Here is a 24,488-nt window from a genome sequence, read left to right as displayed (position 1 = left end):
CTCCTCAGTTTCTAAATCGTTTCTGTGTAAAAATGCTTTTAAAAAAGTCCCAAATAGTGGCTACACCAAGCACAGAATATATAATACTCCCCCAATATAAGATACACTATAACCCTCCCATTAAGAATATGCATGAAACCCCCAAAATAAGGAATATTAAACCTTAAACACAGAAAGAATCTAATGAAGCCACGAATAGAATTTATAATAAACCCAAGACATAGAACAGATCTCCAACAGAGAATGTAAATGCACCCACATACCAAGTGCGTGCACACACATAGGCCCGAATTTTTACCTCATCGGGTGATCTTGGTGGGTGCAGGTGGGAACAGTTGGGAAACCCCACCTGAATGAGCGTAAAATGACATGCGATGACGTGGGGCTGAGGCACAGAGCTGCCTCAGGGAGATGAAGATGTAAAAAAATAAAAATAAAGAATTTAAGATGTTAAAAAAAACATGTCCCCTCCTGTGACTCCGTCACATGAGCAGGGACATGTTAGAAAATAGTATGAAAACTTTTTTTTTAATGAGGGGTTGAAACCTCAAGCCGCCTGTGGATGAGGTTTCCTAAAAAATCCAAAGACCGCTTGGCCTTTTCGCCCGCCCGCCAACCGGAAAGTTGGATGGGCAGTGAAAAATTACATTTAATTGGTGCGTTAATGGCCTTAGTAGGCCTGTTAATTGTCGGCGGGCACACTGCTGACTCCTGCATGCACCCACCGACTGAAATATCGTGCGAGTGCACGATGACATTGGGACGCTCATTCAGCGTCATTTTACAAGCATTTGGGTTGGGTGTACCCCCGCCCAACGAGGTAAAAATTCTGGCCATACAGGCATATGCATACGCACAGAGAATGAAGGCAAAATTAAAACACCCATATCACTAGTTGGGAGACACAGTGGGACCAGAGTGGTCAGAGAGAGCGAGGCTCTGAGTGGAGCGGTCAGAGGGAGTGTGAGGCCAGGAATGGAGCGGTCAGGGAGAGTGTGAGGCCGGGAATGGAGCGGTCAGGGGGAGTGTGAGGCCGGGAGTGGAGCGGTCAGGGGGAGTGTGAGGCCGGGAATGGAGCGGTCAGAGAGAGTGTGAGGCCGGGAGTGGAGTGGTCAGGGGGAGTGTGACGCCGAGAATGAAGCGGTCAGGGGGAGTGTGAGGCCGGGAATGGAGCGGTCAGAGAGAGTGTGAGGCCAGGAATGGAGCAGTCAGGGGGAGTGTGAGGCCGGGAGTGGAGTGGTCAGGGGGAGTGTGAGGCCGGGAGTGGAGTGGTCAGGGGGAGTGTGAGGCCGGGAGTGGAGTGGTCAGGGGGAGTGTGAGGCCAGGAATGGAGTGGTCAGGGGGAGTGTGAGGCCAGGAATGGAGTGGTCAGGGGGAGTGTGAGGCCGGGAATGGAGCGGTCAGGGGGAGTGTGACGCCGGGAATGGAGCAGTCAAGGGGAGTGTGACGCCGGGAATGGAGTGGTCAGGGGGAGTGTGAGGCCGGGAATGGAGTGGTCAGGGGGAGTGTGAGGCCGGGAGTGGAGTGGTCAGGGGGAGTGTGAGGCCGGGAGTGGAGTGGTCAGGGGGAGTGTGAGGCCGGGAGTGGAGTGGTCAGGGGGAGTGTGAGGCCGAGAATGGAGCGGTCAGAGAGAGTGTGAGGCCGGGAATGGAGTGGTCAGGGGGAGTGTGAGGCCGGGAGTGGAGCGGTCAGAGAGAGTGTGAGGCCGAGAATGGAGTGGTCAGGGGGAGTGTGAGGCCGGGAATGGAGCGGTCAGGGGGAGTGTGAGGCCGAGAATGGAGTGGTCAGGGGGAGTGTGAGGCCGGGAGTGGAGTGGTCAGGGGGAGTGTGACGCCGGGAGTGGAGCGGTCAGGGGGAGTGTGAGGCCGGGAATGGAGTGGTCAGGGGGAGTGTGAGGCCGGGAATGGAGCGGTCAGGGGGAGTGTGAGGCCGGGAATGAAGCAGTCAGGGGGAGTGTGAGGCCGAGAATGGAGTGGTCAGGGGGAGTGTGAGGCCGGGAATGGAGTGGTCAGGGGGAGTGTGAGGCCGGGAGTGGAGCGGTCAGGGGGAGTGTGAGGCCGGGAGTGGAGCGGTCAGGGGGAGTGTGAGGCCGGGAGTGGAGTGGTCAGGGGGAGTGTGAGGCCGGGAATGGAGTGGTCAGGGGGAGTGTGAGGCCGGGAATGGAGTGGTCAGGGGGAGTGTGAGGCCGGGAGTGGAGTGGTCAGGGGGAGTGTGAGGCCGGGAATGGAGTGGTCAGGGGGAGTGTGAGGCCGAGAATGGAGTGGTCAGGGGGAGTGTGACGCCGGGAGTGGAGTGGTCAGGGAGAGTGTGAGGCCGGGAGTGGAGTGGTCAGGGAGAGTGTGAGGCCGGGAGTGGAGTGGTCAGGGGGAGTGTGAGGCCGGGAATGGAGCGATCAGGGGGAGTGTGAGGCCGGGAATGGAGTGGTCAGGGGGAGTGTGAGGCCGGGAATGGAGCGATCAGGGGGAGTGTGAGGCCGGGAATGGAGCGATCAGGGGGAGTGTGAGGCCGGGAATGGAGCGGTCAGGGGGAGTGTGAGGCCAGGAATGGAGCAGTCAGGGGGAGTGTGAGGCCGGGAATGGAGTGGTCAGGGGGAGTGTGAGGCCGGGAGTGGAGTGGTCAGGGGGAGTGTGACGCCGGGAATGGAGCAGTCAGGGGGAGTGTGAGGCCGGGAATGAAGCAGTCAAGGGGAGTGTGACGCCGGGAATGGAGTGGTCAGGGGGAGTGTGAGGCCGGGAATGGAGTGGTCAGGGGGAGTGTGAGGCCGAGAATGGAGCGGTCAGAGAGAGTGTGAGGCCGGGAATGGAGTGGTCAGGGGGAGTGTGAGGCCGGGAGTGGAGCGGTCAGAGAGAGTGTGAGGCCGAGAATGGAGTGGTCAGGGGGAGTGTGAGGCCGGGAATGGAGCGGTCAGGGGGAGTGTGAGGCCGAGAATGGAGTGGTCAGGGGGAGTGTGAGGCCAGGAATGGAGTGGTCAGGGGGAGTGTGAGGCCGGGAATGGAGTGGTCAGGGGGAGTGTGAGGCCGGGAATGGAGCGGTCAGGGGGAGTGTGAGGCCGGGAGTGGAGTGGTCAGGGGGAGTGTGAGGCCGGGAATGGAGTGGTCAGGGGGAGTGTGAGGCCAGGAATGGAGCGGTCAGGGGGAGTGTGAGGCCGGGAATGAAGCAGTCAGGGGGAGTGTGAGGCCGGGAATGGAGCGGTCAGGGGGAGTGTGAGGCCGGGAATGGAGTGGTCAGGGGGAGTGTGAGGCCGGGAATGGAGTGGTCAGGGGGAGTGTGAGGCCGGGAGTGGAGTGGTCAGGGGGAGTGTGACGCCGGGAGTGGAGTGGTCAGGGGGAGTGTGAGGCCGGGAATGGAGTGGTCAGGGGGAGTGTGAGGCCGGGAATGAAGCAGTCAGGGGGAGTGTGAGGCCGGGAATGAAGCGATCAGGGGGAGTGTGAGGCCGGGAGTGGAGCGGTCAGAGAGAGTGTGAGGCCGGGAGTGGAGTGGTCAGGGGGAGTGTGAGGCCGGGAGTGGAGCGGTCAGGGGGAGTGTGAGGCCGGGAATGGAGCGGTCAGGGGGAGTGTGAGGCCGGGAATGGAGTGGTCAGGGGGAGTGTGAGGCCGGGAATGGAGTGGTCAGGGGGAGTGTGACGCCGGGAGTGGAGTGGTCAGGGGGAGTGTGAGGCCGGGAGTGGAGTGGTCAGGGGGAGTGTGACGCCGGGAGTGGAGCGGTCAGAGAGAGTGTGAGGCCGGGAATGGAGTGGTCAGGGAGAGTGTGAGGCCGGGAATGGAGTGGTCAGGGGGAGTGTGAGGCCGGGAATGGAGTGGTCAGGGAGAGTGTGAGGCCGGGAATGGAGTGGTCAGGGGGAGTGTGAGGCCGGGAATGAAGCAGTCAGGGGGAGTGTGAGGCCGGGAATGGAGTGGTCAGGGGGAGTGTGAGGCCGGGAATGGAGTGGTCAGGGGGAGTGTGAGGCCGGGAATGGAGTGGTCAGGGGGAGTGTGAGGCCGAGAATGGAGTGGTCAGGGGGAGTGTGACGCCGGGAGTGGAGTGGTCAGGGGGAGTGTGAGGCCGGGAGTGGAGTGGTCAGGGGGAGTGTGAGGCCAGGAATGGAGCGGTCAGGGAGAGTGTGAGGCCGGGAATGAAGCAGTCAGGGAGAGTGTGAGGCCGGGAATGGAGCGGTCAGGGAGAGTGTGAGGCCGGGAATGGAGCGGTCAGGGGGAGTGTGAGGCCGGGAATGAAGCAGTCAGGGGGAGTGTGAGGCTGGGAATGGAGTGGTCAGGGGGAGTGTGAGGCCGGGAATGGAGTGGTCAGGGGGAGTGTGAGGCCGGGAGTGGAGTGGTCAGGGGGAGTGTGAGGCCGGGAGTGGAGCAGTCAGGGGGAGTGTGAGGCCGAGAATGGAGTGGTCAGGGGGAGTGTGAGGCCGGGAGTGGAGTGGTCAGGGGGAGTGTGAGGCCGGGAGTGGAGTGGTCAGAGAGAGTGTGAGGCCGAGAATGAAGCAGTTAGGGGGAGTGTGACGCCGGGAGTGGAGTGGTCAGGGGGAGTGTGACGCCGGGAATGGAGTGGTCAGGGGGAGTGTGACGCCGGGAGTGGAGTGGTCAGGGGGAGTGTGAGGCCGGGAGTGGAGTGGTCAGGGGGAGTGTGACGCCGGGAGTGGAGTGGTCAGGGGGAGTGTGACGCCGGGAGTGGAGTGGTCAGGGGGAGTGTGAGGCCGGGAGTGGAGCAGTCAGGGGGAGTGTGAGGCCGAGAATGGAGTGGTCAGGGGGAGTGTGAGGCCGGGAGTGGAGTGGTCAGGGGGAGTGTGACGCCGGGAGTGGAGCAGTCAGAGAGAGAGCTAGGCTGGGAGCCGAGCTTATGAGGAAAGTTTGAGCAGGTTAGGCCTATATTCAGTGGTGTTTAGAACAATAAGAGGTGATCTTATTAAAACATATACAGGCTCTGAGGGGCTTAAAAAGTAGGTGATGCTGCCCCTTGTGGGAAATCTCGTGCTAAGGTGTTGCCTATTTATGACGCAGATGAGGAGGAATTTCATCTCCAGAGGGTCATGAATCTTTGGAATTTTCTATTCTGGAGAGCTGTGGAAGCTGGGTCATTGAATATTTTCAAGGCCGAGATAGACAGATCCTTGAACTACGTGGGGGTCAAGGGTTACGGGGAACAAGCAGGAAGGTGGAACTGTGGCCAAAATCAGTCATGATTTTATGGAATGGTGGAGCAGGCCAGAGGGGTCTCCCCCTGCACCTATCTGTTCTGTTCCCACGTTCCCTCCAGTTAAATGGCATGAACATAAATGAATGTCTCTAAATTGTAAGTGTTGAAGCTATTCAGTCAAATGTGAAGGAACTGCAACAGGACTTGAGTAGATTCTGTTTTAAAGGGAATCAATGGCTGAATTTTGCCATGAGTGTTGGGAGCCTGAAGTTGGGGGCGAGGTCATTTTTGAGTCATGAGTCCACTCGGGGTGGTAGAGCACCTTCTGGCTGAATTTTATTGTGTTGGCCAATTAGTAGGTGGCCTCTGCGTTTGCTGTCCAATTAGGGCCAGTGGGTGGGTTACAGAGGCTGGAGCTCAGGACAGTGTGGCCCACTGCAAAGGAGGCTGGCAGCCCTCACTATCTGACCAGTGGGAGTCCTCCTGCGTGCCAAGCAACAGGAGTGGTAGGGAATCACTGAAGCCACCCTCCAGCATCAGGGGAGCAGCTGAGACCGCCTTACGACCACGAAGATCAGAGACATCTGTTTCCAGGGATTCTACGCTCAGTGGCAAGGCTTTGAGATGGGAAGACAACAGCCTTGCAATTTCCTACCAGAGACCTCCAGCTGTGATGCAGCCTCGACTTCTTGCTGTGCCAGCCGCTCCCTCTCGCCTGTCGGGGTGAAACACAGTGGTGGGGGTGGTGGGGGGTGGTGGGGGGTGGTGGGGGGTGTTGGGGGGGTGGGGGGGGTGGTGGTGGTGGGGGGGTGGGTGGGGGTTGGGGGGGGTGGGTGGTGAGTTGTTGGGGGGGGGGGGTGCTTGCACAATGTCGGCAAAATTGCTTTGCTGCTGCAATGATCACTGTCAACCGGCTCCTTAATTAGCTTGATTGCATTCCCGCTGCTATCGGGCAGGTTGGCATCGCCACTGCCTGTCCATCTCTAGGAAAAGTGTGAGGAAGGGGGCCAGCATGATGCGTTTTATTGCAATTTTCCCACCGATCGAAAGTCACCTTGACAAGGCTGGGAAAAATCTGCCTCAGTGGTTTACTGGTGAGAAAGTAAGAGTTACATCAGAAACCAGGCTATCACAGAGATGCTCTAGAATTCAATCTCCCAGTTGGGGTACAAGTTACACCGATACTGCATTCTATCCAAACACAAGGACTTCAAGGAGGTTGAAGGGCTGTGTTTCAATGGTTGATAATCCTGGGTAGATCTGTGAAGCTGGATCCTGAGGCTGGGAATGTGCTCATTCATTAAAGAACCTCTGCTGTAATTATTTTGAAGTGATTCTGCTCTCCTAACAACAAATAAATAGACAACTACTTGTGTTTTGTAACACAATCAATGCATGAAATATTTTATAAAGAGAAAAGAAAATAAGATAAGAAGGATTAAAGCAACAGAAAGCAAGCCACGGAGAGAGAATTGGGGATCGGTGAGTGAAGGTTTGGTTGAAAATGTGGAGAGTAGGTTGTTAAGGTGAGGAGAGAAATGTCAGTAGTGGAGGGGTTTAAGGAGGATGCTTCTGGTGTAGGGTGAGGCAAGCCGGTGGAGGAGTTTTAAACACTGGTTTCCTTGATACAAACGTTGTCAATGAGAACAGATGTAAGGGGCAAGTGAGAGTTAGCGAAGGACAGTGAAGGGGAGGGAATGTTGGAGGATAGAGACAGGATATGGAGAACACGGGACAATTTGGGTGGAGAGTGGGGTGGTGGAAATTGTTAATTATATATTAATTACGTTTAATTGTATACAGGTGGTGGGCATTTACTGGGGATTTGCTTGTGCACCTGTTAGTAGAAATTGACGACAACTCTGGTGATTGAGTTAGGAGGGGCATGCTTGTAAAGTATACCTCTGTAAATAAATGTTTACAACACTGTGTAAAGATTGGTTTCAGCTCTATCCTTCACCATCAGGTTTTCTGGAGTATAATAGAGAACAAGGGATGGGTGGGTTGGGGAGAATAAGGTGAATGGAGAGATGACAAGAAGGGAATTATGTTGGGGGGGGATGTGGCAGCGAGTGAGGGGGACATTCGAGAAATTGTATCCAGAGGTAACACAAACATACATACAGTTTTCAGCAGTGGGGTGGCTGCAATAAAGACAGGGGCAAGTGAGGTGACAGAGGTGGCAATAGCCAGTTTTGTTGTTTGATGAGGTGTGGGGCTTGAAGCTGAGCTGTGATTTCACACAGTCTGGTTCAGCTGAGTGAGAGCTTGCGAAAGAGGGACAGAGTTGGTGGTTGGGGAGCTGATAGAGGTGAAAACAAATAGATTCCATCCCCTTATGTTCAGATGGGGGAAATACTGACTAATTAACAGCTTTCTGTCAGAGTCTGACAGCAGAGAAATGGTCATGAGGATTACATAGAAACATAGGAACAGGAGGAGGCCATTTAGCCCCTCAATCATGTTCCACCATTCATTTCGATATGTATCTTAGCTTCATCTTCCTGCTTTTGTTCCAAAGCCCTCAAAACCCTTACCCAACAGCAATCTATAAATTTTAATGTTGAAATTTTTAATTGACCCCAGCCTTAACAGCTTTTTGGGGAAGAGAGTTCCATATTTCCACTATCCTTTGTGTGAACACATCACCCCTGAACGGCCTCGCTCTAATGTAGAACTGGTTGTCTGTAAGTGTAAATATATAGGCCACATCCCTGCTTCCAAACAACGTCATCAAGAGGTTACATATGGGCAAGGCAGGTGGTGGTGAGAGGAGGGGAAGAGGTACAAGGAATGGATCCTTGGAGCACTGGGGGAATCTCCAGAAGTGATGAGACATGATGGCAGAGGAGTCATTACCGGAGATATTTGGGATACAAGGAGGAGTAGGGCCATCCAGGGGCAAACCAGACACAGCCCCTCAATGGAAGAGAGATGTTGAAGGAGGATGACATAGTCAAAACTGCTGGACACTGCAACAAGGAGAGAATAATCTTGCATTTCTATAGCACCTTATAACAATCTCAATCCATCCCAAAGACCTTCACAGCCAATGAAGTGCTTCTGAAAGATGTCACTGAGCTGTTGCAGTGCACTCTAAGGGGGAGGATAAACAACCAGTGATTGTGGTCCACATCAGTACCAAAGACAGAGATAGAAAGATCATTGTGGTCCTCCTGGCAGAGTTTTGGGAGCTGGGGTAGAAACTAGCAAGCAGGATCTCATAGGCAGTGATCTCCAGATTTCTCCCAGTACCATGCACTCATGAGTATAGAAATAGGAGAATATAGCAGATGAATGTGTGACTGGAGAGATGGTGCAAGAGGGAGGGATTTAGATTCCTGGGCCACTGGAACCACTTCTGGGAGAGATGGGATCTGTGTAGGTTGGAGGGGTTGCACCTGAATAGAGCCAGGATCAATAATCTTGCAGGATGATTTTCTAATGCTAGTGGGGGGAGGGTTTAACTTAATTTGATGGGTGTGGGAACTAGGTAGTAATGATAGCGAGGCAAAACAAGGTGCACAGAAAATGGAGAGAGCTGGATAGCATTAGAGTAGGAACTAGTATCCTATTAGGTAGGGTCAAAGTAAGAGGGAACTTAATAAGGTCTAATTTACTATACATGTATGTAAATATGCGGGGTGCAGTAATTAAGGTTGGTGAGCTGCAGGTATATATAACTAAATACCAATATGATTTTGTGACAAAAACAGAAACCTGACTCAAAGAAGGGCAGGACTGGTTACTAAATATTCCTGGATACAAAATATCCAGGAAAGAAAGGGAATGAAAGAGAGGAGGAGGTGTGGAGGTACTGATTAAGGAGAACATTGCAGTGTTGGACAGAGAGGATGTCACAGAGGGTCAAGGACAGAATCAATTTGGTTAGAGCTAAGAAATAATAGAGGCACCAATACAGAACTGGGTGCATTAAACAGACCACTGACTAGGGGGAACGATATAGAAGATCAAATTTGCAAGGAAATTACAGAGAAGTGCAAGAACTATGGAGTAATTATAATGGCAGTCTTTAATTACCCTAATATAGACTGGGATAGCAATAGTGTAAAGAACTGAGAGGCGGAAGAGTTTATGAAGCATGTTCAGTAGAATTTTCTCTATCAACACATTGCTGGCCCAGTGAGGAAGAGGTATCGTTGGATCTGGTTTCGGAGAATGAGGTGGGCCAAGTAGATCAAGTGTCCGTAGGGGACAGTGATCATGGTATCATAAGGCATAGGTCAACTTGGATAAGTGCAAGGAGCAACCCAAAGTAAAAATAATCAACTTGGGGGGGCAATTTGAAAGGGGTGAGAACATACCCGGTCCAGGTAAATTGCAATCAAAGATTGGTTGACAAAACTGTAATGAAACAATGGGCTACTTTCAAAGATGAGATAGTCCAGGTACAGTTGAGGTACATTGCCATGAGGGGGGAAAAGTAGGACAAACAAATCCCTATCTCCCTGGATGATGACAGTGATAAGAAATAAGAAAAGGCAGAAAAAGACCACATATGACAGATGTTAGGTGGATAATACCATTCAGAACCATGCTGGATATATAGAAAGTTCAGGGGAAAGTGAAGAGAGAAATAAGAGAAGCAAAGAGAGAGTATGAGAAGAGACTGGTCGCAAACATTAAAGGGAATCCAAAAATCTTCTATAGGCATATAAATAGTAAAAGGATGGTAAAATGAGGAGTGGGGCTGATTATATGCAAAAAAGGGGATTTAAGCATGAAGGCGAAAGGCATGGCTGAGGTACCAAGTGACTTTGTTGCATCTGTCGTTAACAAGGAAGAAGATGCTACCTAAATCAGAATGAAAGAGAGGGGTTAAGGTTCTGAATGGGCTAAAAATTGATTTTGAAAGAAGGATGTAATAGAAAGGCTGGCTGTGATTAAAGTTGATAAGCCACCAGGACTGGATGAGATGCATCCAAAGATACAGAGAGAAGCAAGTGCAACAATTCCGGAGGCACTGACTGTGATTTTCCAATCCTCCTTAGACACAGGTGTTGTGCCAGAGGACTGGAGAGTTGCAAATGTTAACTTTTGTTCAAAAAAGAATATAAGGATGAACCCAGCAACTACAGGCCAGTTGGCTTAACCTCGGTAGTCAGAAAGCTTTTGGACAAATGTGAATTAATTAAGAAAATAGCTAGAAAGGATTTGTTTAGGGCAATTGTATTTAACTAAATTGCTAGAATTTTTGATGAGGTAACAGAGATGGTTGATATGGTGCACATGGACTTCAGAAAGACATTTGATGAAGTGCCACATAACAAACTTGTTGGGAAAGTTGGACCTCATGGAATAAAAGGGACAGTAGAACTGTGGATACAAAATTGGCTGTGTGACAGGGAACAAAGACTTGTGATGAATGGGTGTTTTTTAGACTGGAGGAAGGCGTATAGTGTGAAGGCATACAGGCCTTAGTGTGAAAGGCTTAAAGGGGGCAGAATTCTTAAAGTACATCCAGGAGAGGTTTTTGAGCCAGCACATAGGAAGTCCTACAGGAGAAGGGGTGGTACTGGACCTAATCTTAGGGAATGAAGCCGGGCAAGTGGTAGAAATGTCAATGGGGGGTGAGGGGGCATTTTGGGGATAGTGACCATAGCTCTGTAAGATTTAAGGTAGTTATGGAAAAGGACAAAGATGGACTGGAAATAAAGGTCCTGAATTGGGGGAAGGCCGATTTCAATAGGATAAGGATCTGGCCAAACTGGACAGGGAGCAGCTACTTGTAGGAAAGTCCACATCAGACCAGTGGGAGTCATTCCAAAAGGAAATAGTGAGAGTTCAGGGCCACCATGTTCCCGTAAAGGTGAAGGGTAGGACCAAAAAGTCCAGGGAACCCTAGATGTCAAGGGATATAGAGGATTGGATAAGGAAGAAAATGGAGGCTTATGGCAGATACAGAGGGCTGAAAACAGCAGAAACCCTAGTGGAGTATAGAAAGTGTAGGGGGGTACTTAAAAAAGTAATTGGGAGAGCGTAGAAGGAGCATAAAAACACACTGGTGAGCAAGATAAAGGAAAATCCCAAGGCATTTTATAAATATATTAAGGGCAAGAGGATAACCAGAGAAAGAATAGGGCCCATTAGGGACCAAAGTGGCAATCTGTGTGTGGAGCCGGAGGATGTAGGTGAGGTTCTGAATGATTATTTTTCACTTGGAGAAGGATAATGTAGAAATCAGGGAGGGGAACTGTGATACACTTGAACAAATTAGCATTGAAAGGGAGAAGTGTTAATGGTTTTAGCAGGCTTAAAAGTGGATAAATCCCCAGGTCCAGATGGGATGTATCCCAGGCTGCTGTGTGAGGCAAAGGAGGAGATTGAAGAGGCTCTGACACTAATTTTCAAATCACCTCTGGCCACAGGAGAAGTGCCAGACGATTGGAAGACAGCGAATGTGGTACCATTATTCAAGAAGGGTAATAGGGATAAACCAGGTATTTACAGGCCAGTGTGTTTAACATCAGTGGTAGGGAAACTATTAGAAAAAATTCTGAGGGACAGGATTAATCTCCACTTGGAGAGGCAGGGATTAATCAGGAATAGTAAGCATGGCTTTGTCGGGGGAGACCATGTCCAACAAATTTGAATTTTTTGAGGAGGTGACTAGTTGTGTAGATGAGGGTAGTGTAGTTGATGTAGTCTACATGGACTTCAGTAAGGCTTTTGACAAGGTACCGCATGGGAGAAAGGTCAAGAAGGTAAGAGCCCATGGGATCCAGGGCAATTTGGCAAATTGGATCCAAAATTGGCTTAGTGGCAAGAGGCAGATGGTGATGGTGGGAGGTTGTTTTTGTGAGTGGAAGCCTGTGATGAGTGGTGTACCACAAGGATAGATGCTGGGACCCTTGCTGTCTGTAGTGTACATCAATAATTTAGATATATATATAGGAGGTATAATCAGTAAGTTTGTAGATGACATGAAAATTGGTGGTGTCATAAATGGTGAGGAGGAAAGCCTTAGATTACAGGGTGATCGAGATTGACTGGTAAGATGGGCAGAGCAATGGCAAATGGAATTTAATCCTGAGAAGTTTGAGGTGATGAATTTTGGGAGGACTAACATGACAAGGGGTATACACAATGAATGGTAGGACCCCAGGAAGTACAGAGGATCAGAGGAAGCTTGGTGTACTTGTCCATAGATCCTTGAAGGCAGCAGCACAGGTGGATAAGGTGGTTAAGAAGGCATGTGGGATACTTGCCTTTATTAGCCGAGGCATACAATGTGGGAGGTTATGTTGGAGCTGTATAAAATGCTAGTTAGGCCACAAATGAAGTACTGTGTGCAGTTCTGGTCGCCATGGTATAGGAAGGGTGTGATTACACTGGAGAGGGTGGCAGAGGAGATTCACCAGGATGTTGCCTGGGCTGGAGTGTTTCAGCTATGAAGAGAGACTGGATAGGCTGGGGTTGTTTTCCTTAGAGCAGAGAAGACTGAGGGGAAACCTGATAGAGGTATACAAAATTATGAGGGTCATAGATAGGGTATTTAGGAAGAAACTTTTCCCCTTAGTGAAGGTGTTAATAACCAGGGGGCATAGATTTAAGGTAAGGGGCAGGAGGTTTAGGAGGGATTTGAGGAAAACTTTTTTCACCCAGAGGGTGGTTAAAACCTGGAACACACTGTCTGAGGGGTGGTTGAAGCAGGAACCCTCACAACATTTAAGAAGTATTTAGATGAGCACTTGAAATGCCATAGCATACAGGGCTACAGGCCAAGTGTTGGAAAATGGGATTAGAATAGATAAAAACAAAAAACTGCGGATGCTGGAAATCCAAAACAAAAACAGAATTACCTGGAAAAACTCAGCAGGTCTGGCAGCATAGGAGGAGAAGAAAAGAGTTGATGTTTTGGGTCCTCATGACCCTTCAACAGAACTGAGTGAATCTTAGGAAAGGGGTGAAATATAAACTGGTTTAAGGTTTAGAATAGATAGGTGCTTGATGGCTGGCACGGACGTGATGGGCTGAAGGGCCTGTTACTGTGCTATATAACTCTATGATTCTATATAGTGAGGTTCCCCAGGAGTCGATGTTAGGAATCTTACCTTTTTAGATATATATTAATGACCTAGACTTTGGAGCATAGGGCAGATTTTCAAGATTTGTGAGTGACACAAATCTTGGGCATATTGTGAGCTATGAGGAGTATAGTGATAAGGTTCAAAAGAACATAAACAGCTTGGTGGATTGTGTGGACAAGGGGCAGATGAAATTTAATGCACAGATGTGTGAAATGATTCATTTTAGTCAGATGAATGAGGAGAGACAATGTAAATAAAAAAGGTACAATTTGAAATGGGTTGCTGCAGCAGAGAAACCTAGGAGTACAATTCATTAAAGGTTTGCAGGGTAGGTTGAGAAAGTGGTTAATAAAGAAAATGGGACCCTGTGCTTTAAAAATTAGGATGTGGGGTACAAAAGCAAGGACATTATGATAAATCGGCATAGAACAATGGTTAAGCCTCAATTGGAACATTGTGTCCAGTTCTGAGCTTCACACTTTATGAAGGATGTGAAGGCATTAGAGAAGGTGCAGAAAAGATTCACGAGAATGGTTACAGGGATGAGGAACTTCAGTTACGTGGATAGATGGGAGAAACTGGGATGGTTCTCCTTGGTGAAGAGAAGATTAAGAAGAGATTTGATAGAGGTGTTAAAAATCATGAGGGATTTGGACAGAATATATAGGGAGAGACTGTTCCTATTGGCAGAAGGGTTGAGAACCAGAGGAACAGATTTATGCTGAATGGCAAAATCAAGCATTAGCGACAAGAGGAAAAACATTTTTACGCTGTGAATGGTTGATCTGGAGCTTTCTGCCTGAGAGTGTGGCGGAGACATATTTCATCATGGCCGTCAAAAAGGAATTGGATAATTAGCTGCAGAGAAAAAAATTGTGGGGCTACAAGGACAAGACAGGGGAGGGGGACTATCTGAGTTACTCATGCAGAGAGCTGACACGATGGGCCGAATGGCCTCTTTCTGTGCTGTGACCGTTCTATGATTTGATCAAGTGGTCACTGTTGTAATTTAGGAAACACAGCAGCCAGTTTGAGCACAGTGAGTTCCCAGAAATATCAATGTGAAAATGATTAGATAGTCCGTTTTGTCGCATGTTCATTAAGCGATAAATATTGGCCAGGATGCTAGGGGGAACTTCCCTGCTCTTCTTCAAATAGTACATGGGATCTTTTATGTTCATCAGACAGGGTCTCGGTTTAACGTCTTATCCGAAAATAAAATCTCTGGAGTTGGACAATGACCTTCTGACTCTGAAGGGGCTGAGCCATGGCTATCAGCAGAAAGGTCGGGAGGATTAGGAAGGATAAGGCACCACCATCCTCGTCACAGAACGTGATATTTATGACTTTGCCCAGAGACCTCATGGTGTTGTGAGCAGGTTCGATAGAGAATTGAAAGGAGCTGGGAACAGTACAAAGTATTACATAGAATTTGCAATGCAGAAATAGGCCATTCAGTCAAACTGGTCTATGCTAGTGCTTGTGTTTCACATAAGCTTCCTTCCACCCTACCCTATTTAACCTTATTGGCAAATCCTTCTATTCCTTCCCTTCTTATGTATTCCCTTTAAAGGCACCTATGCTTTAAGCCTCAACTACCAATTAGAAAGCTCCATAATCTCACCACTCTCTGGGTAAAGAAGTTTCTACTGAATCCCCTGTTGGGTTTATTAGTGACTATGTTATTTTGAAGGCTTCAAATTCCAGTCTTGCCCACAAGTAGAAATATCTTTTCTAGTCTACCCTATCGAGTCACTTCATAATCTTGAATATCTCTCTCTGCTCACTCCTCAGCTTTCTCTTTTCTAGAGAAAAGATCCCCAGCTTGTTCAGTCTTTTCTGAGTGTTATAACCTCTCAGCTCTGGTATCATCATAGTAAATATCTTTTCACTGTCTCCAGTGCCTCTATATTCAATTTGCAACAAGGAGACCACCTTGAAATAAAAGGACTCCCCATTCTGCAAAGCAGTCAGCAAAACAAGTGGAAGCGATTTTGTCATGATTTTGAATGAATTGGACTTACCACCAGGAAGACTCCACTCGCGGTGTCAGCGTGAGTAATATTAATATAAAGGCAAGGTAAAGTCTGGAGCAGGTACTAGTCCCATCATTGCCTGCTGTCCTATTAATCTGCCTCGCACCTTCTTCCCCAGAGGTGTGGGGCATTTTCCAGTGCAGCCTGGGTTCCTCAGCTCTGGTCCGCCCAGACATAGCGTTTTAACAACAAGAAAACCCCCACAATCTTGCAGAAGATCAACAAGGTTTGTGCACAAACAATTCTTCCTGATGTCTTCAAATTGCCAACGGTTGTATTTTTAAAAACCCTCGAGATTTTAACATATTAAATTCATCCTTTGATGAGGTCGGATTTTCATCCTTTGCATTGACACCTCAAATTAATCTGTAAATTTCCCTTTTGTAAAGTCAGGTCTGAGACGAGCGATCGTGGTTTTTAACTGAATGTTTTTTTCTCTCTCTTCTCTCTCTCTCTCTCTCTCTCTTTCCCTTCCTCGGTGCTTTCTTGGTTGCTGCGACAGGGAGCACCTTGTTCGGGTCTACAGTGAAGCACTGGCAGTCTGCAACTGTCTCTGTTCCTCTCCTACTGGATTGAGTTGATAACAGTGCTGTGCCGGAGAAGAGCCCTGGCACTCTTGGCTGTCGACTGGCGATCTACTTGCTGACACCAAGGCTGGAACTAGAGCTGCATATTCCAAAAAGCACCACATCCCCACCTGCTGGAGTAAAATTACACACTCACACACGCAGACACACAAGAGTTCAGAAGATGTACAGAGGCTTAAAACGATTAAATACCTAATACTAAACTGGTGCACCTGGGTCCTAGAGCCCATAGGAATTTGTCGAACATGCTGCTATTGAACGTTACTTGCCAATAACGCATATTTAGAATTTGGCGACTTTCTTTTAATAGCTACGTTTAAAAGACTTGCATATAAATAGGATGACCTCAGAACATCCCAAAGCACTTTGAAGACAAATTAAGTACTTTTGAAGTGTAGTCACTGTTGTAATGTAGTAAAAATGGCAGCCAATTTGCTCACAGCAAGGCCTCATGGACAGCAATGTCTTGGAGGCAAAATAAGCTGTTTTTTTAGTGATGTTTGTTGAGGGATAAATGCTGGTTAGGACACCAGGGAGAATTCCACTGCTCTTCTTCCACCACCGTCAACACCCCTTTGTCCTTTTGTCTATGACATCTTTGGCAATCTCTTCTTTGCCTCCACCTATCACTGGCCCTCTATCCAGCTCTACCTGTCCCACCCCGCCTTCAGCCAGCTTATATTCCACCTCAGTTCTATATTTCTTAGTTCTGATGAAGAGTCATATGGACTCGAAACGTTAACTGTTTTCCTCTCTGCAGATGCTGTCTGATCTGCTGAGTTTTTCCAGGTATTTTTGTTTTTGTTTCTGCCTCCTAGTATTGACATGAGTTCTTTCACACCCTGAGAGAGCAGAAAGGTCAGTGTTTTAACATCTCATTCAAAAGATGACACCTCTTACAGTGCAGCACTCCCTCAGTACTGCACTGGATGTGTCAACCTATATTATGGGCTACAGGTCTCTAGAATGGGGTTTAAACCCATCACCTTCTGACACCAAGGCAAGAGTGCTACTCACTAACCCATGGCTGACATATAGATATAGTTCCTATCATCTGCAAATATGTCACCAATTTAAATGTCAAACTGACTGCAAGTCACTACAGTGGAAAAGCTTGAAATTGTACAATACCACAGGCTCTCAGCTGACTTCGCTTTAATGTAGAACTTCGGAGCTTCCTCACTTTTGTAATGGAACAGAAAGTATATGCTGCCAAAGTGATGGGCTCTAGGTTGAAAAAGCAAAACATTGTGAAGGCTTCCAATGATCTAACGGATCTTGACTAGAAATATCTTTATAGCAATGTGATGGATAAGAAAAACAACTGCATTTATACACCAGCTTGAACGTCACAAAATATCCTAGGAGTTTGCCAGCAAAAAAAATTGACATCAAGCCAGAGGAGGCGATATTAAGAGGGGAGGCTAAAGCTTAGTCAAAAAGATGGGTTTTGAGGAAGGGTCTTAAAGGAGGAAAGAGAGGGGGAAAGAGAAGCGGAGAGATTTAGGATGGGAGAGCTAAGATGGCTGAAGGTAAGGCTGTTCAAGAAGCGACTTGTAAAGGGCTTGATTTGGAGTGATGTGTTGTACGGATTTGAGTCTTGGACCTTCCAGAAAGAGGAGATCAATTTGCTAAATAGCTTTGAAACATAGATTTGGAGGAGAATGGAAAGCATCTGCTGGACAGGAAAAGTAACAAATGATGAAATGCTGAGGAATGAAGAAGGAAATTTGCTGACCTAGTAATTAGGAATAGGCAGAGAGACTGAGCAGAGCACATCGTAAGAGGAAACTGACTATTAAGAGATGTGATGGAGGGAAGATTTCAAGGAGGAAGAGGAAGAGGAAGAAAGAAACTATCATATAAATGTTTGCGGAATTTGAATATTAGTCTGTGATGCAGACGCAACTAAAGCAGAAGCTTGAAAATTGAAGGAAGTTATTAAAAAATTAAAATACTGGCACAGGATAGAAAGACATGGAGAAGACTGTGTGCCAAGGAGCTGTCTTCAGGCAGAGCACATTTGCTGATGAAGGCTGTCAATGGAGGGGTGAAGGAAGTGGGGGAGGCACAAGTGATCAGATATGAAGGATGAATCAATCTCTTACAGGCAAAGGAAGGTAAACTGATTTACAAAAAAACAAATCTAATTTTCCTTATTTGTAGCCTTATTAGAAAGTTGATCTCACACTTTGGAGGGATATATTTTCAGGATATTTGAGAAAGGCAGCCAAGGCTGGAGGCAGTCTGAGTGGCAAATGAGGCTGATATTGCTCAGTCTTCAGGTTTATGCTATGGAATATAATTAGCTGCTTGACGTACACAGACGATCCAGGCACTGAAGACTATGACAAACTATCATCGTACAACTGATAGATTATGTGTAGGAATGGGCCCAGTCAAAATAGACAGCTGCTGGCTGAGTTACAGCCCAGTCGCATGAGATCCCGAACTTAGAAGACAAATAAATAGACAAAGTTATTCTCTGGTTGGACAAGTCAGCTGGGAATAGAACTGAAATGAGACCTGCCTTTCCATCTTTCAAAATGTCCGCAGTGCATTCCTCCGAACACCAGGGGATGAAACACTAGGCATATTTCAGTATAACATTCCCTGAAGACAAATAATTCCTGTTTATAAAGACAAATTTGACCTTTTCAGCCTTTCACAATGAGCCAGCCATGGCTCAGTTGGCAGCATCCTTGGCTCTGCGCCTGAAGGTTGTGAGTAAAAGTCCAACTCCAGAAACTTGAACACAAAATCTTTGCTGATGCTCCCAGTGCAGTACCGAGGGAATGCTGCATTGTCAGAGGTGCTGTCCTTTGGATGAGATTTTAAACTGAGACCTTTCCTGCCTTCTGAGGTGGTTGTAAAACATCTCATAGCACCATATAAAGAAGAGCAGGACAGTTCTCCCAGGCTCTTGGACAATATTTATCCATCAACCAACATCACTAAAAAATAGACTATCTGGTCATTATCACATTGCTGTTTGTGGGCGCTTGCTATGCGCATACTCGTTGCTGCATTTTCTACATTATATATTACATTATACACTTCAAAAGTACTTCATTGGCTGTAAAGTATTTGGAGCATCCTGAGGTTGTGAAAAGCATTATATAACTGCAAGTTCTTTTCTTTCAAGGCAAAACGATTGAAGCATATTAATAGAAGGTTCGTGGTTAACTTTGATGAGATTCAGGAAGCGTAAATATGAGTAATTAACTCCTGTAAGTTACACAGGTACTACTTGGTGGTCAGGTTGTGTATGTTTGGAATGAGCCAGTAACTATAGATCTACTGAACCCACTGTACCTGTATCTACCTGAATAACAATAAAATTCCACCAGTAAAACGCCTTCTAGTTTGGCGAACCAATTATCTGATACAATGACCCTATTTTCATCCCCTCAGGATGGGGAAAAAAGGGAGAACAGTTTGAACTGAGTTCAGCAGGGTTTTAGCATCAGCAATATTCCACAGGAAGAGAGTTTTAGCTTTTCCTTGTGTTGACGAGAATATTTGCAAGTTATATTTCATTTATTGGATGAGGTGTTAAACCAAGGTACTGTTTGCTATCTAGGGTGGATGCAGAAGAACCTAAGGCACTGCTTGGAAGAAGAGTGGGTAAGTTTCCCTCGGTGTCCTGGCCAACATCTATCCCTCAACCAATACCTAAAACAGTTGATTTCGTCATTTATTTCATGACCCCTGATGGGATCTTGCTGTGCACAAACTGGCTGGCAGGTTTCCCACATTACAACAGCAATTACACTTCAAAAGTACTTCATTGGCTGTAAAGTGCTTGATGACATCCCCAGGTCATGAAAGACACTACATAATTGCAGGTCTTTCATTTTTCTTGCTTTTCTATTCACTGATCACCAATTATCATTTTCTATCTATAACATATTAAAGGCTTTACAACCAAGAATTTTCTTGCAACAGCTCCTACTCCATTGCAGTGACTTGGAGCTTTACCCGTGTAAGCTGCATTTCTGGTGATCATCTGGTGAAATTATGATGACTGGTGTGAGCAGCTCCAAGAACATTCCCAGCTCACATCACACACACTTCCTGTTGATCTTTCCCATTATAAATTCCTGTTCCCTATTTACAATGGAAATTTCCAATGTAAACATGTCACTGTAATTAAATTTCTGGCCTGTGAAGATGCTAGTCACTGCTAGTCATCAGAAACTGAACTGGACTAGCCATATAAATATTGTTGGTACAAGGGCTGGTCAGTGGCTGGGAATTCGGCAGATAGTAACTCACCTCCTGACTCCCCAAAGCCTGTCCAGCATCTACAAGGCACAAGTCAGGATTGTAATGGAATACTCTGCACTTGCCTGGATGAGTGCAGCTCCAACAACACTCAAGAAGCTTGACACTTTCCAGGACAAAGCAGCTCATTTGATTGGCACCCCATCTACAAACATTCACTCCCTCCACCACTAATGCACAGTAGCAGCAGTGTGTACCATCTACAAGAAAAATGCAGGAATTCACCAAAGCTCTTTCAACAGCACCTTCCAAACCCTCGACCACTACCATCTAGAAAGGCAAGGGCAGCAGCTGCATGGGAACACCACCTCTAAGTCACTCACTATCCTGACTTGGACATATAACGCCGTTCCTTCACTGTTGCTGGGTCAAAATCATGGAACTCCCTCCCTAACAGCACTGTGGGTGTACCTACACCACAGGGACTGCAGCGGTTCAAGAAGGCAGCTCACTGCCACCTTCTCAAGGGCAACTAGGGATGGGCAATAAATGCTGACCCAGCCAGCAACACCCAAGCCCCATGAAAGAATTTTTAAAAAACTGTCCTTTCTCCACATCCTTTTACGTTTTTCTTATTCAGTGACTTAACCACTTCCCTGTAAAAAAAATGAATGTTGATTTTGCTCTCACCATTGTTTCTGGTCAGGTGTTCAATGTCATAAAAGCCTATTGCATAAAAAGAAATTATATTGACTACTCCCTTTGAACATTTTGGTGATAATCTTAAATTTACACCTTCAAATTACTGACCAATTAAAATATATTTGCCTTATTTTTCAAATCAAAAGCTCTGATGGTTTTGAGAATCTCGATCTGATCTCTGAACTGACTCTGCTCCATTAAAAAAGGCTCCAGGTTTCGTCATCTCTCCTAGCCATGATCAAAGCAATTACTTACATAACAAAAACAGAATTACCTGGAAAAACTCAGCAGGTCTGGCAGCATTGGCAGAGAAGAAAAGAGTTGACGTTTCGAGTCCTCATGACCCTTTGACAGAACTTGAGTTCAAGTCCAAGAAAGAGTTGAAATTTAAACTGGTTTAAGGTGTGTGGGGGGGTGGGGGGGGGGGGGGGGGGGTGGCGGAGAGAGAGAGAGAGAGAGAGAGAGAGAAGTGCAGGGGGTTGGTGTGGTTGTAGGGACAAACAAGCAGTGATAGAAGCAGATCATCAAAAGATGTCACCAACAATAGACAAAAGAACACATAGGTGTTAAAGTTGGTGATATTATCTAAATGAATGTGCTAATTAAGAATGGATGGTAGGGCACTCAAGGTATCGCTCTAGTGGGGGTGGGGGTAGCATAAAAGATTTAAAAATATTTAAAAATAATGGAAATAGATGGGAAAAGAAAAATCTACATAATTTATTGGAAAAAACAAAAGGAAGGGGGAAGCAGAAAGGGGGTGGGGATGGGGGAGGGTGCTCAAGACCTAAAGTAGTTGAATTCAATATTCAGTCCGGAAGGCTGTAAAGTGCCTAGTCGGAAGATGAGGTGTGGTTCCTCCGGTTTGTGTTGGGGTTCACTGGAACAATGCAGCAAGCCAGGGACAGACATGTGGGCAAGAGAGCAGGGTGGAGTGTTAAAATGGCAAGTGACAGGGAGGTTTGGGTCATTCTTGCGGACAGACCGCAGGTGTTCTGCAAAGCGGTCGCCCAGTTTACGTTTGGTCTCTCCAATGTAGAGGAGACCACATTGGGAGCAACGAATGCAGTTGACTAAGTTGGGGGAAATGCAAGTGAAATGCTGCTTCACTTGAAAGGAGTGTTTGGGCCCTTGGACGGTGAGGAGAGAGGAAGTGAAGGGGCAGGTGTTGCATCTTTTGCGTGGGCATGGGGTGGTGCCATAGGAGGGGGTTGAGGAGTAGGGGGTGATGGAGGAGTGGACCAGGGTGTCCCGGAACTAAAGTTCGTTCTGTTGAAGTGTCATTCGGACTCGAAATGTTAACTGTGTTCCTCTCCGCAGATGCTGCCAGACCTGCTGAGTTTTTCCAGGTATTTTTGTTTTTGTTTTGGATTTCCAGCATCCGCAGTTTTTTGCTTTTATATTAAAGAAGACATTATTGACAGGTGGGCAAAAATGGTCATGGGTTGGGGTAGGAGACACTGCTCCATTTCCCCTTCCCACCTGCTGAATGCTATTGGGAAACTGGGTGGTAATATTTGGAAAATCTACTCACAGTTTCAACATCAATCAGATGAGATGTTTATTATATTTGAATACTTCTGTGTGTTTGGCATTAGTTCTTTATGTTTGAAGCCAACATAGTCACAGGTACATTTCAAGAGAGACTTACAAAGACAGAAAGAAAGACAGAGAAATAAAAGGCAGATAACTCAAAATAAACAGAGGAAGAGGTGAGAATCTAAGAGAGAGAGTGAGAGAAAGATACAGAAAGAAAGAGATGGAGATAAAGACAGATTTAGCAATGTGGAAAGAGAGAGAGATAGTGAGTGAGACAGACAGTGAGAGATAGAGTAACAGATTGCGAGAGAGCAAGAAATAAAATATCTGTAGCAAGGAAAGATTTGAAAAGAAGAATATGAATTTTAAAATTAAAGTGTTGATGAACCTGGAGCTGGTGTAGTGTGCTGTTTCTGTCCTTCTCCCTCCCTCTATCCCACTCTTCTCCTTCAGGTACCATGCCATAAGAGGGTAGTGGTGACCCATGGATTTCCACTGAGTTGCCTGATAAAGTATTGCTGTGATTTGCTGTTGCCTTCTGCAGTATGGCTGACCAGAAAACTCTTTAGCTATTACCGCCTGCCATCAGACGCATTGGAAGGATTTACAGGCTGATAATTGACCTTTTTGGCCACGTTATGAATGTATCTTTCTTGGCCATCAAGTTCCAGAGTGGGCCTTGAACCCAGAGCTTCTGGCCCAGAGGTAGTGGGGGGCTATGCAATGAGAACAGTTGGACAGTGAAGAGAAATAAATGAATTGGAAGAGATTTTGTAAATGAGATGAGAGGAAGAGCATTGCTGTTTGATTTTCACTCTGGCTGAGAATTCAGACACACTCGAGGCCCAGCTGTTGCAATTCAACCTGGACCATGAAAAGATCACTGACTCACAAACCCCATTGTTGGTCAGAGTTAGTCTCTTTCTCCTGTGTAACAATGCAATCAGCTGTCAGCTCTCAGAGTTCAAACTGGATAGTTGCAAATAGCCTGAACTCCAAGCACCTCCTGCTGCTCGTAATGTAATCCTGTCTAATGCCGGGCCTGGCTGTGAGGACAGGGAAATAGAAACAGTCTGCACACCATATTCAGTTATGAACTAAACACAATCCCCAGTGACCATCGGGTATTACTGACATAATAGGAAACAGAACGTAAGATAGAGAGAGAGAGAGAGAGAGAGAGAAAGGCACAGGGCGAGACAGAGTGAAAGAGATAGAAGGAGAAAGAGCCTGATAAAAATAGTGAGATTGAGAAACAGAGAGAGAAAGAAAGAAGAGAGAGACACACACAAAAAAGGAATGAACAGTGATAGGCACAGTGATGGACACAGTGCTTTAAAGGGACCAGCTTGTGAGTGGTCTGTACTATACCTTCCAGGTTGTACACGTACAGCTTATAGGCAATATTGTTTTTGACGCATTTAAGAAACAACCATTTCACCAATGGCGAGAGATGATCCAAGAGGATAAAAAGAAAGTTCCAATGGTCCAATTCAAAGAGCAGGGGAGTTCCCAGCATCCAGTAAAGAGTTATGTCATAGGAGAATATCACTGAAACTGAAAAGAAGCATCTACCAGACCCTTGTGAGACCAGTCTTGTTATACAGTGCAGAAACCTGGGCAACATCAAGAAGAGAGGAACAGCGACTAACAAGATGCGGATGCTGAGATGGATGTGTGGAGTAACAAGAAAAGGCAAAATCAGGAACCAGCACCCCAGGGGGTCAGTGAAGAGTGTGGGAAAATCTTAGAAATTTGCCAAAAAGAGATGGAAATGGTATGGTCATCTGTTGAGGGGAGAGAGAGGAAATGTGATGAGGCGAGTGATGAAGATGGGATGGCCAGGAAGAAGGAGAAGAGGAAGGCCTAAGACTAGAAGGACAGATGCAGTGGCATGAAACTTACATGCAGCAGGATTGGAAGGAGGAATGGGTGACTGACAGGTGGAGATAGAGAAGGGTGATCAACCAGCAAGGTGGTGACCCAAGTAAAATGGAAGAAGCTGAAAGAAGAACATTTAGAAGATGAAGTGATAGCGTTAGAGTGGGATAGAGGGAGGGAGAAGGACAGAAACAGCACACTACACCAGCTCCAGGTTCATCAACACTTTAATTTTAAAATTCATATTCTTCTTTTCAAATCTTTCCATGGTCTCACTCCTACCTAGAGCTGAAATCTCTTCCAGCCCTACAACTCTCTGAGATATTTGCCCTCCTTCAATTCTG

The 24,488-nt window shown here is 47.0% G+C and overlaps 1 protein-coding gene across 1 annotated transcript in view; it reads right to left on the bottom strand.

Annotated features, from left to right (window-relative positions):
• Positions 1-15,738, bottom strand: part of wnt2bb (wingless-type MMTV integration site family, member 2Bb) — a 93,676-nt gene extending 77,938 nt beyond the window's left edge. The window contains exon 1 of the mRNA XM_041196226.1: positions 15,197-15,738. Coding sequence (XP_041052160.1) covers positions 15,197-15,384 — 188 coding nt within the window. The 5' untranslated portion in view covers positions 15,385-15,738. The remainder of the gene's footprint in view (positions 1-15,196) is intronic.
• Between the last annotated feature and the right edge of the window lie 8,750 nt (positions 15,739-24,488).

Source organism: Carcharodon carcharias, chromosome 9 (genome assembly GCF_017639515.1).
Source record: "Carcharodon carcharias isolate sCarCar2 chromosome 9, sCarCar2.pri, whole genome shotgun sequence".
NCBI lineage: Eukaryota > Metazoa > Chordata > Chondrichthyes > Lamniformes > Lamnidae > Carcharodon > Carcharodon carcharias.
Note: the sequence above shows the minus strand (reverse complement) of the source record. Positions and strands in the feature narration are given on the sequence as shown.